At 34.0% G+C, this 15350-nt stretch overlaps 2 protein-coding genes across 2 annotated transcripts; both read right to left on the bottom strand.

Moving 5' to 3' along the window:
- Positions 1 to 7770: 7770 nt before the first annotated feature.
- On the bottom strand, positions 7771 to 8688 carry LOC149510628 (uncharacterized). The gene is made up of 4 exons (XM_089757045.1): positions 8428 to 8688; positions 8025 to 8220; positions 7907 to 7982; positions 7771 to 7849 (listed from the first exon to the last, which is right to left on the bottom strand). Exons 1-4 carry the CDS (start codon positions 8581 to 8583, stop codon positions 7771 to 7773), a joined length of 507 nt encoding a protein of 168 aa, XP_089613171.1. The 5' UTR covers positions 8584 to 8688.
- Positions 8689 to 8734: 46 nt separating this feature from the next.
- Positions 8735 to 10734, bottom strand: LOC149510627 (uncharacterized). Its single transcript, XM_089756804.1, has 2 exons — positions 10154 to 10734; positions 8735 to 9566 (listed from the first exon to the last, which is right to left on the bottom strand). The coding sequence occupies exons 1-2, from the start codon at positions 10501 to 10503 to the stop codon at positions 9326 to 9328; spliced, it is 591 nt and encodes a 196-aa protein (XP_089612930.1). The 5' UTR covers positions 10504 to 10734; the 3' UTR covers positions 8735 to 9325.
- Positions 10735 to 15350: the final 4616 nt, after the last annotated feature.

Raw genomic sequence — 15350 nt, 5'->3', positions numbered from 1 at the left:
AACACTTTAGCCACATGCCCTCCTCCAAAGAAAGAGAATACAGCTCTAGTTATGTTGGTCTTGCAGGAATTCGAGCCGGAGGATTCCATAGTTAAAAACTATCACATTTTGTTTTTTAATTGAAGTGGGTGAAATGGGCCCTGAGAACATAATGGGACTGTTTTGTTGTTATTTGTTCGTTTCTCATTTTCCTATTTACTCTAACGATCCCTTTCGTTAATCATATTAAACAATTCCGACCATAGAAGAACCATATAGGTGGAACAAATTTTGTCAGCAAGAGAAAAAACTTATGATCGATCGAATGAAGGTGCAAGGACTAAAAGCTTCTCAATATCCAATCTTTTCTTTCCATTGAACTTTTTTGTTGCGGATGATTAATGTCAACATGCGAATCATGTGGTTAGAGGCAGGAAATGCTGATGGCAAAGTGCCCTCGAATTGGAGGAGCTCTCAGCTCCATATGAAATTTCTCATTCTCCGATTGGCTTGACATAGTGACATTTGGCTTCTTCTAGAGCACCCCTAAGTCCCAACCGCACTTAAACATATTTTTGTACCACTGTTTAAGAAACTTCCAATTTTCTGTTGTCTGCATTCGGTATTCTTTGTGGAACTCCAACACCTTTTTTTTTTCCCTAAAAGCTTTTTATGCTCTCTTCAATATATATTCAATTGTGAACTTAGGATGAATCCACTGAGCAATGTAGTGGGCCGGCGATGCCGTCCCTCTTCCTCATAGATAATGAGTACTTCATGTGCTCTTTCTCTAGAAGATTGAAGGCATACTAGATAGCTGAACTTGGTTGTTGATTGTGCAGAAAACAATAATCTTCTCAAAACAGGTCAACTTTTCAAATGTTTATTTAGACAAATTAAGATGCCCAACAAGCATTATTGGAAGGATGAATAATTAATGATCCTAAATATGAATGGGTGGGTCATTGGGAACTGACATTCAAATACTTGATTATTAGCAACAAATATTTGATTATTAGCAAAAAAAAAAAACATATCCCCCATGTGTATGCTTTCAAAAGAAGAAATTAAATACAAAAATTATCAAACCAAAAAATTTAATGTTATTTCGCACTAAAATCAATGACAGATAATCTTATGAAATATTTAAACGTCATGAAATTTAGTTTATCCATATATATTAAAGGTATTAGTTTAATGAATTATTATTTAATTTGTCGTTGATGATCGCTTTTCTTTTAATTTCGTAAGAAGATTTAAGAATTTATAAGTAATTATTTACAATATATTTGAAAAATAATAAATAAACTTCAGTAACCTGATCATAGTTATAACTTACTTTTAGAACATTAATAAGTGATTAGTTTAATTAGTTAATATTATTCTCTTCGACGAAAAGATCTTAAGTTCGAATTTTATTGATAACCGTTTGTTGGGATTAAGAGGATTGAACTCTTAGATATTTAAAAAAAAATATATTTTTAGAATTGTTTATATATTCTAGTTTATATATATATATATATATACATATTAAAGACCTTCACTTATAGCATGTGGATTTTCTAAATCACAATTATTTATAAAATGTTACTTTCATTTAGGTTTAGTAATTTGTATATTTATTTTTTATTAAATATAAAAATTATCATGTTATAATTTATATTAACATGTTAAATATGAATATATTTTTTGAATTTTATTAAATTTATATATAATTTATATTAATTTTATTTTTTATATCATTCCATCATGTTTATGGATAAAATTGTTTGACAGACCTTCATTTACCTAAATTAGTTGGCCTTGACCAATGAGCTGTTATGAGCGAATAAAATATATATCTCTACGCATATTATTGATTGAGATGACATCACCTTTCTTGGTTTGAAAAGGCAGCAAAGGACTACCATTTTAAATGGCTGCTTTTCTTCCCATCATCATTAGAGTGGAAAAAGAAAAAATAGTACACTATAGAAAGGCTTCTCCATTCAATGTTGAGTTGCTCCAACCTCCCTCTTTTCTTTTCCACGTTCAATCAAGCTTTATATCTCTTCATTTTCTCATAACATTATGAAGTATGATCTGTAAGCTGGTTAGAGATTCACTATTCAAATCCTTCTCAACCACCTCTGGCCATCTATCTAGCTTATATGCAGACCAAAAAAAAAAAAGAAAAACCCTATTCTTGTGAGAGTTGCTAATTGAATGTTGCATTGTAAAGCTAAACTAAGCTAAAAGACCTAACAAATTTTCTGGTTGTACTTTGTGGTTTAATTATTAGGTAATTATTGCACTTGGAAATCGTTTAAGTATTAAGTTATAAACAGCATAGCTGGATTTCTGATGGGACATGACCTAATCCAACCTCAACAGAGTGGAACAACCAGATCACTAGTGGATATGTATGAAAGAGGACAGGAATTGATATTCAGAAAATCTTTTGGACACCAAATTGATTTATGAGAACAGTTTTAAAATTCAACAAAATTTCATTCCTTATATAATCATATCCAAAATAAATCAGAACATTAATCTACGAGGGAACAGAATTGAACGAGAAAGAGTAAAAAGTTTAACATTAAATTTGTCCCTGGCACTTTCTCTGGCAAACTTGCTTTACACTTAAAAGAACTGCAAAAGAAATTCAATATGAGCTCACTGATGGCACTCAATATCCATTGTGCAGAAGTGTACATATACATATTGATAAAGGTGCAAGAGAACATTTGCCAAACTAAAGAAGTTAACATTGGGGAGAAAACTTCTCTCTCAAACAAATTTATGTAAGCATTCCATTTTCCAGGAAATTTGACAAAAAGAGGAGCAGGAGTCCTTCAAGAGACTGAGAATACTATTAACAGAGACTGCCAAGAACAGGAGTGCTAAATTTTCAAAAACCATTGCATATTCTTAATAATTGAACAATTAGTTATTAAGAGATAATCTATCACACAAATTCTATTCAATAAAAATTGAATAGATACAACATATTAATTTGGCACTTATTGCATTTGACAATTAATTTAATTCCTATCATCAGGTACAGCACTAGCTATTTTGTGCCATGATTCTGATAAGTGCTATATCTAGCACTATGAAAATCTCCACTACTAACAATTTGCTGATCAGTGGTGTTTTGGATCCGGACCTCCAGGACTCAGACGTTTTGACTCGTGCAGGTTCTTCTTCGAGTATTCATCTCTGAGTGGAATGCTAAACTGATACACTTTCCCTGAACCAGCAGTAATGGACAATGCTCGAAAAGACCTAGTTGGGTTCCTTCCCTCAGCGTATGGATTAAGAAGGCGACTTTCAGACCATGAAACTGCATACAATATCAGTATCATGCATGCACAAAGTCGCAGGCTAGCCATATGTGGTCTTTATCTTGTGCCGGTCCAAGATTGGAAGAGGTGGTATATATAGACCCGAGAAATGTTGCTTTTAATTAACCAATCAAATTGGAGAAAAGAACCTCCAAAAGCATCCAATATGCTTGATTCATACTCGCAGATTGTTGCAAATTTGTGTGGTGCATATAAATTTTCAGCATTTCTGTATGGTTCAATCTGTCTTTGATTACTGTGAGACTAAATCTTCTAGGCATTTGAGAATGCCGAGTAGGTTAGCTTTTCTCCTTATCCAATAGGGAATATCGAAGAGTCACTTCTTTCAAGTTCGGAGAAGCTTTTAGACAAACCCACTACATCAAAGTGGTGTGTTGAAAAAATAATGTTTCACCTTGGTCGATTCTTGAGTGCTCTATAACCAAGTTCGTCATAGGTTGAAAATTATTGTCAAAGTAAGTCAACTCATTTAGGCCAAGTTTGTTCCATTTCATCTTATTCTGAGATCAGATAGTTTTGCTTTGATCAGTTTACATTGTGATATTATGCAATATGAATAGATCCACTCTGGTGTTTTCCTTTTTTTTCTTCCTGCATTCTGTCATTTACAGGGGCCAAAACACAGGCTCCCCACCAATAAATTTGAATTAAATTGAAGTCGATTTTCTGATTGTGGATACAACAGATCTGAAATAAGCAGAGTGGTAGCATTTTTTGGCTTCTGAAGCCAACTTAATTAATTTGTATCTTATCCCAAACTTTTTATTTTATTCATCGATCAAAGTATTTGAGCCATCAATACAATCACTGAGCAGATTTGGAAAATCATATGGAAGAGGAGAAAACTTAATCACTTTACTATAAAAGGATCATTTAGAAGTGCGATCGAACATATGATAAATGTGCGTAATGTATAATCCAGGTGCACAAACACCCAGATTTAGCTTTCCTTGTGCATGATTGCCAAACCAAAGAAATTCACTTTGGGCCGGGGTCAATTTTTGCTGTCCAAGTTAAAGTTTTTCTCTAAATCATCATGCACATTCTTAAAACTATACTATTTATATCAAATAGATAGAATGTAAACCAAAGATTTTACCCGGATTGTATTCGAACAACATAAACCAGATGCATCGATCTCATTACTTCATAGTTGTATTTGTCATTGCATGCAACATATTTTGTTAGTACAACCAGTTCTGATGACAAATTTACTTCTTTCATCATAAGATACTAGCTGCATTTTGGCCTGATATATGCTGATAACTGTATCTGGCTCTCATGAAACTCATTGCTATTGATTTGCAAATCAGTGATGTTTCGGATCCGGATCCCCAGGACTTGGACGCTTTGACTCGTACAAGTTTTTGTTTGTGTACTCATCTCTGATCTCTATATTAAACCGATACACCTTCCCTGACCTAGTAGCAAGGGACAGGATTCTAAAAGATCTGGTTGGATTTTCCCCCTCAAATTTTTGATTTAGAAGGCGACATTCAGACCTTGAAACTGAATACAATATCAGTATCAGGCATGCAAGAAACCGCCAACAAGCCATTTTCTTGTAGTGGTTTTAGATACTGCAGTCTTATTGTACGGATCCATGCTTGAATAGGAAGTATATATATAGGCCACAGAAACGTTACTCTCCATGATAATACCAATGAAAAGGACCCACAAAAGCATGAAATGATTATCATTAAGTGTAGTTGACCCCTGATTCATATTCGCAGATTGATGTATAAATGTCTATGGTACATGTAATTTTCAGCGTTGGAGGACTTTGATTCACGCATTCAAAAAAAGCTGGCCGCTGACTAGCCTTCCTCAAATTCAACTTTTCTCATTATCCACTTTTGAGCATGGAAGAGTCACGTCTTCTCGACTTCTCTTAAAGACTCAAGCAGAGTTAAAAATAATGGCCCGAGCAGACATAATAATTAATTTTGTCTTTATTAGGAATCGATCTTATCTCATCTAAGATTTTTTATTATTATTACAACCTTAAAACACATGTCAAATCCACTAAATCAAAGTGGTCTGCTGACAACCATTTTTGCTTTCTTGAGTTCTTCATCATTATCCTCTTGCTATGGGAAATGATTATGAAGATCCATCAATTCATAGGTTGAAAAACCTTGTGAAACTAACAGTCAGCTGATGTTAAGGTAGGCCAAGTTTGTTCCGTTCACGATGGACTTTATTGGAGAATAGATCAGATAGTATTTCTTTGAGATTTGATCAAATTAAAAATTATGTATAGAGTCACTCTTTTATTCTTAAAGATACGAAAGTGTAAAGATGTGATACTGATAACCATTGGAAAGATGCTCAATCACTTCTCTGGATTGTTTATTTGTTTTTCTTTATTTCTGTCAGTCTTATGGGCCAAAATATTGGCTCCCCAAAGAAATGTCCATTGGTTGAACTTAACTTCATATCCAAATCTTAAAAACAAGGCTAAACCACCCACATACTCAGATTCGACTAGGCCCAAGTTGGGTTTGAATATGGTAAAGTCTTAAATAAAATGTACTAATAAACCAGTACTATTAATTTAGGCTGGGCCTTAATTTGCGTTTGAAAAATCATAGATTCACAATTCAAGCCCATTCCAAAACAAGCCGAGTTTATGGGGTTTTGTTGGACCACCAACCCATGAACATAGAAGAGATAAGTTTGCATTAGGTTATGAAAATGATCACATTTGTCTGATAACCTGATTGCGAAAAAACAAGTCTATTTTCTAATTGTGGATAGGATAAAATACAAGCAATAAACCTGAAAAGAGCACAGAGACAGACACTGACAGTACCTAACTAGGAGTTCTTTTGAGGCTTAGCTTTTTTTTGGCCAGATTAGGGTTAGATTAATATATAAATTTGTCTGAAGCAAATTTTATGGATTTATATCGTACCCCAAAATGTTTATTCCTCCAACTCCGTTAGCTAATTTAAAGTAATTTGTTGCGCAGTCAATCCAAATATCCAATCACTCAGCAGATTCTAAAACATGAAAGGGGAAAATCCAATGATTTTATTAGTATAATATAAAGGTCATAGTATTTTGATTTTGAGACATACCATAACATGAAATCTTTGTCTAAATGTATAATTTAAAGTGCTTTAACACTCACAAAAGAAAGAAAATTCTCAATCAGCCGATTTAGAGTGGTTGACAAAAGAACCACCCCTCTGCACTGTGGGTTTGATGTTTAAACTATCTGAATTTTATACTCATATACACCAATTGAGTTTTCTTGGAGATTGACTCGAGTCCATCTTCAGGTCTCCTCTTTCTGCATTTCGGTTGGTAAACCAAAGATTGGGAAGAAACCAGAAGTGTTGTGTTGGATTGATCCAGAGTTGGATAGATTTGTGGAACAACGAGAATGGTAATGTCTTCAAGGGGTTTCCTTATTATTCCTTTCTGACTGGTGGGAGGTGAAGATTTTGTGAGAACAGATGCAGGCTTTTTGGAGGAGAAAGGAGGGATGTTCTCTTTCTTGTCATTTTCACAAAGGGAGAGAACAGCCATTTTGTTTTGATTGAGAGAAAGGAGGAGGAAAGAAAGGATAGGAGGCACTGGTGATATGGAGGAGACGAAGAGGAGACATAAGTAATGGTGGGTTTTGGAGGGGAGGAAGGGAAAGATTCCAATTCAAGTTGTTTTCGGGTATTTAGATTTGTTTTAGTTTGAGACTTTAAGTTTCATGGAGGGAATTTTGGAGGGGAGAAAAAAATGGTTTTGGTTCGGGATGATTTTTTTTTTTTTTTTAATTTTGATTCTACGGAGGAAAGGTGAAGGCGTAAACATTTTTTATGCTTTTTTTTTATTGGTTCGAATGAATCTGAAGGTCAAAGCATGCTGGATGGAGAAGGCGCACATTTTTGCTACTGTACAAATTGGGGCACGGAGAGGGAAAACTAAAATTTTACTTGTGTTAATGTTATGAAAGATTTTAAATTATAATAAAATATTTAATTTGTATTTAAATTTTAAAAAATTTTATTATAATACATAAAATATGAATACGTTAATTAAATTTATTTTATGACTGAAATTCAACTCCGTACTTTTGCAGTGTTTTACACAATTAAAGGCAGGGTTTGGGGCTTTTGGAGTCTTCAATTCTCTATGCCTGCTAATAAATCATTGGTTGGACAAGAATTTCGAATGTTTATTTAGGGTTCTTGCCTTTAAGATATTACAACCAATGAAAATGAGGAGAAATTATGTAAATTGTAGATCATTTTCAACTATCTACATGATTTTTAAGGAAGTTGATCATTGTTTAGTACCAACTTATTGCATCATAAAAGATTTGGTTCAAGTACCAACTTTCAATGAGTCAAGAGTTAAGCAGGAGTAAGCAATGAGATAAATGCAAGAAGAGAGCTGGAAAACACAACTGTATGCAATCACCATTTATACTGCAAAGTTTCTAACCATGTTGTTTAACTCTGCATGTGAAAGAGCCATCGGTCCTAACTTCCCGAGGACGGAGAACATGCATCCTAATCCTGAGATTCGCATGGAACAAGAACTTATCAACTAAAAGGGGGAAGAAGTCAAATTACATGTCTGCATGTATGAGAGAAAGAGAGAGAGACCTTATATATGCGCCGTCTTCGCTAATGATCAAGTTGGCATTTCCTTGGATATCAATAGTTCAGCAAATTTCTGAACCATATGAACGTTTTTTATCGTGAAGGAATGTGCAATGTAAGTTAGAACGGAAAGTTTTATGACAAGAAATAGTAGTACAAAATGTAAAGGATATCTTGTCTTTAAAGATGGGAAGGTTAAGCATCAGTAAATTGTTGTTGTTCACGACAGCTCGAACCAATATTTCTTTGGCTTCCTCATGTTTCTTTTTTAGCATGCTGCATATCTGCAAAGAAAACAGAACATTTACCAAATATCCGCCTCTGGTGCACAGATAGTTTTCAACTTTTCATATCTCAAATGGACTATAAATCAAATTTAAATTCACTCAAACTGTATAAATATTACTGATTTTTTTTTCTTTTGAAGTGAAATAGATAAGTGACAATCTGAACTTCAAAGCATCACACTTTATTTTATTTGTTTTACTTACATCTTCAAGCTCCTTTCCATAAGCTTCAGCCTTTTCCACGTTTCCATCTGTTTCTATGCCTGAAGGAAATTCCAGTTCTGCCGTATTCACCTCCTGAGGAACTTCAGATCCAGAGGTTAGATGGTCACAGAGAATATCCTTTGTTGAATCCTCCATGTGAATCTGCTGATTTTGAACCTAGCATAAATGTTTGAAGTAATTAAAGTCAGAATGTAGCAAATACAACTGATTTGCACAAGGATTTCCTGCCTTTGTTCATGCAGAGATGTATGAGTTTGGCTGGTAAGATACCTCTTTATCAGCAACACTTTCAGAAGATTCTTTAAAATTCCTGCAGTTTTATTTAGTTTAAAAAAATCACCTGTTATTCTAGTGAAGAGGCCTGCAATTGGTTACAACATGTCATGTGGAGAGTTCAAAAGTAATAACACCTGCTTTCACTAATTGATTGCGAAAGCCTTTTGAGGGGTTTCAACACCAATAAGTCTCCCTTTGATTCCTATGGAATGGCTTTGAACAAATGTTAGTGGCACATGATATTAATTACATGAACACACACTTTACAGTTGCTTGAACAGAATACCCATTGTAATAACATTGTATTTAAAGATAATTCCGCATTTTTTTAATGAAAAAGATAAAAGATAATAGCACATTGAAAGCAGTAACTCATATCCAAATAAAAGGGGACCTCAAATGTTTTCCGCTTCAAGGATGGGAGCTTTGGTGTTAGTTTCTCAGCATTTCCAACAGGAAGGACAATCTTAGATGTATTTCCTGGCGTATCCTTGTTTTGCTCCAAGTTTCTCAATGCATTGGTTTCCCTCTTAGAGCTTTTTTTATCCTTGTTTGGTCCTATCGTCCTACATTAGGAATGGGCGGCCTTTATTACGAAAATTTAAGAGAGCATGCCCTCATATAAAAGGCTTGAAGAAGATTGAGATGCTATATCAGCATCATACTTTGTGCTTTTATAGCTAGAGAGACCAGGTGCTTTCTTGGCAATTTTAAGTACTTCTGAAAGAAATTTTGAGTTCTGAATGGATTCTATTTTTGGAACCTGAGGTTTGGGATTTACGGATGTCTGGCTACCACATTCAGTTGTCTTCTCAGCGTAGTTAGGAGGATTAGCTTGCAAACTGCAAGTAATCCACACAAGCTTGCAAAGCTTAGTCAACAATTTGCTAAGGGTTCCAAAGAAATTATGAGCAGATTAAGTAGTGGAAAGATTAAAGGCACTAAATGATATACATTAAGTTTTAACATTTTAATAGAAGATGAAGATGAAATTATCGAAATTTCACAATTATGCAAATAAAAGACTCACAAGATAAAACAAGAAACAGGAGAAAAGTATAGAAGTTTTAAGAAATGTTAGCAATATATATCCCAAAGAAAGAAGATAATCTTTGAAAAGAGGAAAAAAATCAATAACTAAATCAAAGCTCATCTGAGAATTTTGATATTCATTTATAAAGTGAGTTGTCCATGATAATTTATGAATAAATGAAACATGCCAAGGAATGAGAATCCCCAATTGGATGCGTTACAAGAACATCTTGACCTTTCACTTGCACAATGATGAAGCTTTGACCAAGTATCAGAGTTAAATGCCAGGTACACCCGTGCTTACTTTGCTTATTCTAAAAATTGCATGAGAAAATCATGTTTGTGGAGTTAAGATTGACAGACAAATATAAATATAAGCTCAAATATGATGCCTCACCTAACATTCTTTTCACTTTTTAAAAGGACAGGCTCTCCTTTAGTAGCTGCTGTATCTTGCACACTTGATTTACCAATTAATTTGCTGCCACCATTTTGTACAGCATCAGCATCGAAACCATCCCTGTTAAACATTGCATGTATAATATCATATAAGAAGTGAACTTTGTAAGAACTTCTGATCATAGAGTTCTGAGGAAACTGCCCTCTCTGACAAGGGACTTGATTTATATGTTTCTTTGGCATTTGAATCCACTGTTTTCTCTGGAGAAATTCTGAAACCTTGTGCTGAAACCAAATTTCCAGGCACAAGCCCCTGAATAGGAACTGCTTTTGAAGGACAGGAATCATCTACGGAATTGCAAGCCTCTACCCCACCTTTGGATGTCTCACCCTTTGAATTGGTTCCATCCTTTGATGCTGGAAGTTTTGCAGTTATGCAATCATCCTCAAGTGCCCGGTCAATTTTAGGAACTTCACTACTCTCAGAAGCAACTGCTTCGCTGTCCTGGCTTTTCTTACAAGTCTTCTCTTCTTTCGTTGGGCTTGAATCAAAATCAAAACCATCCAACCTGCAGTGGACAAGAGATGCAAGCTAACTAATAAAAAATTTGATTGCGAAGTTCACTTATATGGCTAATAAAAGATTTTACAGTGAAAGCATGTTATAACAAATCTTACAAAAAGTTTCTCGTAAGTTTAGGTTTAGGCTTTACTTAAATATTAACACTCAAAGTTACAAGATCACACAAGACATTAAAATTTTAAAAGTGATTCTCATCATGTAACATTTAACTTTTATAAAATTTTAAAAATGATTCTTATGATATAACACTTAATGCATTCTAATAAAATTTTAAAAATAATTTTCACGATGTAACATTTAATTCACGTCTGATTGTAACTATTTTAATATTATTTATAAACATTCATACTTAATTTAAAAAACATTATCCATAATAATTTAAAAATTTTATGATTTTACCTTATAAAAAATAACTCATATGTTTAAATTTAAATCTCAGTTAAATATCATAATAAATTATGAAGACGTGAGGTGTCACAACTTCATTTTTATGTTTTATTTTTTTGGCTCAACGCTGACTCGTAACATATACTGCGTCCCTAATCAATTGAAAAATGGGTCTGGTATTTCTCGTTGTCTTGCATAAAGAACTTCGAACTTTATAAGCCATTTCGTCAGAGGTCGAAAGACGTTGCCAGTTTTTGTCATATTATTTTTTAAAATCCTAATAAAAAAAAGGAACATATGAATTTTTTTTATATAATCTACCAGAAGGCAAAAGTTAAGTCAGTATACATTTGATCCGTACGCCTGATTTTCTGTCGACCATTTTCTTTGTTATGCTTTAAATTATGATATAAACAATACCCGAGTACGAACCCCCCATGGCCAGAATCAAATTCAAGATATACCTTTTGTTTGGGTTTGTTCTTTTTTTTTTTTCAATTACTTAACACTTCTTTTGATTCATGCTTCAGCTTCTTTTGTTTTTTGTGTTTAATTTATTTTTTATTTTTTGTTTTTCATTTTATTAAAAAATAACACTCCATTAGTTCAATCTATTAGGAAAATGGGGTCCAATATCATGTAAATAGTTTTGGACCAAGTAAAGGCCATGGGCCTTGATCTTTCATTTTACACAGAGCCCTAGCTACTTAATAAAAAAGAGGTGAGGTTGTTTTAAGTGTGTGTCGAAAACCAAGTAGAGAAAAGAAGAAAAGCTAAAAAAAATAGAGAGAAAAAAAAAAAAGGAGAGTTAGTTGAACGGAAGTCGATCCATGGTCCGATTGAGTTGAAACCTTGTCAGGAGGTTTATGGTTTAGAGTTCTACATTTGAACGGTGACGATCGGGTTTAAAGCTCTCTAAGAACAAATCCAGTGTGTATTTGTTGAGTCATTTATTTAGTGAGATTTCTCTAATTATTTCTCTAATTATTTCTCTAGTTGTTGATTAGCTCTAGTTTTAGCTATAGAAGAACTTTGTATACCTATTATTTGATAGTGAAGATTTTTCTAGTGGTCCGTGGTTTTTTCCCTCTACATTGAGGGTTTTTCATGTAAATCTTGGTGTGCTTTATTTTTTCTGCGTCTTTTATAATTGATTTTTATCTATTGCTTCTGTATTATTGTGATTATTGCATCAGGCGCAACAAGTGGTATCAGAGCGAGTGTTATTTTGAGACATCGATACAAAAGCAACCCAGGATAAAAGTAAATTCTGTTTGAGATTATGGAAGGTGATACAGGTTTCATGATAAAATTGACAGCATCAAATTATTCAATTTGAAAGCCTATGATGGAGGATCATCTATACTGCAAAGATTTATATGAGCTAGTATTGAGTGATTCGGCTAAACCAACAGATATGAAAGATGAAAGCTGGAAGAAGCTAGGTAGAAAGACGCTGGCTACAATAAAAAAATAGGTTGATATCAGCGTATTCCATCATGTAGCGTAGGAGTCAGATGCTCACATTGTTTAGAAAAAATTGATCGCATTATATGAGAGAAAAATAGGTATGAATAAAGTTATGCTTGTTAAAAAGCTTGCAACTTTATAGTACAGGGATGGACGATCTGTTACAGAGCACTTGAGTGATTTTTAAGATATATTTAATCGGATGATTATTATGGAGCTTAAGATGGATGATGAAATGAATGTGTTATTTATTTTGGGTTCATTGCCAGACAGCTGAAATACTCTAGTTGTGACTATTCTTAATTCAGCTCCTAATTATAAGGTGACATTAGAGATGGTAAATGACAGTATGCTTAATGAAAAAGCGAGGTGAAAAGATGTAGACCTTGAAAATCAAGCTCTGGTCACAGAAAATAGGGGTAGAAACATCGACAGAGGTTAGGACTCAAAAGGTCGTGATAAGTCTAAACATAGATCCAAGTCTAGAGGTAAAGTGAAGTGTTTCTATTATGGTAAGACGGGTCATACAAAATGAAACTGTAGAATCTTGAAGCAAGAGCGAAAAGATGAGAAAGACAAGAGTTCAAATGATGGTAATATTATAGTAGTGAATTCATATAGTGATTCAGTTACTTTGATTTGTACACATGGTGATTGTAATCATGTTAGTGATCCCGACATTGAGTGGATAGTTGACACAGAAGCGGCATATCATTGTGTTCTTAAGAGAAAATTGTTTACAACTTACAAAGCAAGAGACTTTGATTGTACCAAGATGGGAAACAAGAGTGTGTCACAGATTATTGAGATTGGTGATATTATTGTACAAACTAGTACAAGTTGCATGTTGACTTTGAAGGATGTCAGACACATTTCAGATATGAGAATAAACTTACTTGCTATTAATGTCGTTGATAATGAGGGATATGAAAACCGATAAAAGAATGGACAGTGAAAGCTTCTCAAAAGATCTATGATAGTTACAAGGAGAAAATTATAATGTACAATGTATAAGATATGGATGCAATTGAACGGTAACCAGGTAAATACCGTTGAAAATGATGCTTCAGCAAACTTGTGGCACAAGAGGCTGGCACACATAAGTGAAAAAAGATTACAGGTTTTGGCAAGGCAGTCTCTCATTCCCTTGACCAAAGGTATGTCTCTCGATTCATGTGATTATTGTTTATTTGGTAAGCATCATAGAGTTTTTTTTCGTAAAAGTTCTCAGAGAAAAGAAAATATATTATAATTAATTTATTCTGACGTACGTGGTCCCATTGATGTTGAGTCATTAGGTGGTAGCAGATATTTTGTTACTTTTATTGATGATGCTTCACGTAAGACTTGGATGTATATGTTGAAATACAAAAGTCAGGTATTGTAATATTTTTAAAAATTTCATGCAATTGTTGAAAGGATAACAGGGTTACCCTTGAAGTGTATTCGAACTGATAATGGTGGAGAATACACATCTAAAGGCTTTGAAGAGTATTGCTCAAAGTATGAGATCAGGCATGAGATGACAGAACTTGAAACACCGCAGCATAATGGTATAGCTGAAAGAATGAATCGCACCATTGTGAAAAAAGTCAGATGTATGTTAAGGATGGTAAAATTACCAAAGTCATTCTAGGGTAAAGCAGTCAACACAACTTGTTATTTACTTAACAGGTCACCATCAGTTTCTTTGGGCTTTGACATTCCAGAAAGAGTGTGGATAGGGAAAGATACTTTATACTCTCACTTAAAAGTTTTTGGGTGTAAAGCATTCATACATATACCGAAAGAGCAGATATCAAAGCTTGACAGTAAAGTTACATAGTGTGTATTTGTAGGATATGGTGATGAAAAATTTAGCTACAAGGTATGGGATCCAGTAAAGAGAAAGACAATCAGAAGCAGAGATATGGTCTTTCATGAAAAAAAAACCATAACAGACTTTGAGAAAAATGAGAAGACTACACGGGTTACTGTTGAGTGTGATGTTTCAACACCGACAGGGATTCTACAAAAAAGAGCCACAGATGGTAGAAATGAGCAAGAAACAGAACTTGGGGATATGAATGAGCCAACCACAGTTGGTGATGAGCCAGATGCTATTAGTTTTGAGCAGGGGGAGCAATTCTCTCTACCTGAAAGTGTTGAGCAGGGGGAGCTACCTTCGGCATCAAATGATGTAGAGTTCAGCCCAGGAGATCTACTAGAGAGCACAGGTAATCTACCAGGTATCCAAGTTTAGATTTTATTTTAGTTACCAGTGAAGGGGAGTTAGAAAGCTTTCAAGATATGCAAGTTACTCCGGATAGAGAGCATTGATTAAAAGTAATGAAAAAAAGATAGAGTCATTACGAAAGAATGGTACTTATGATTTTGTTAAACTTTCAACAGGAAAGATGCCATTAAAGAATAAATGGGTGTTCAAGTTGAAAAAGGATGGTGACAAACTAGTGAGGTACAAAGCTCGATTGATAGTAAAAGGTTTTTCTCAGAAACCAGGCATCAATTTTGATGAGATTTTTGCTACAGTTGTAAAGATGAGTTCTATTCAAGTGGTATTGGGATTGACAGCTAGTTTGAATCTTGAGCTTGAGCAACTTAATGTTAAAACTATATTTTTGCATGGTGATTTACAAGAGGACATTTATATGAATTAGCCTGAGGGTTTTGAAGTGAAAGAAAAAGAGCACTTAGTTTGTAAATTGAAAAAAAGCTTGTATGGCTTGAAAAAAGCTCTGTGACAGTGGTGTAAGAA

Source organism: Durio zibethinus, chromosome 28, assembly GCF_047325235.1.
Source record: "Durio zibethinus cultivar Kanyao isolate XHJ-2024 chromosome 28, ASM4732523v1, whole genome shotgun sequence".
NCBI classification, from domain to species: domain Eukaryota; kingdom Viridiplantae; phylum Streptophyta; class Magnoliopsida; order Malvales; family Malvaceae; genus Durio; species Durio zibethinus.
This window is presented reverse-complemented; position numbering and strand designations above follow the sequence as displayed.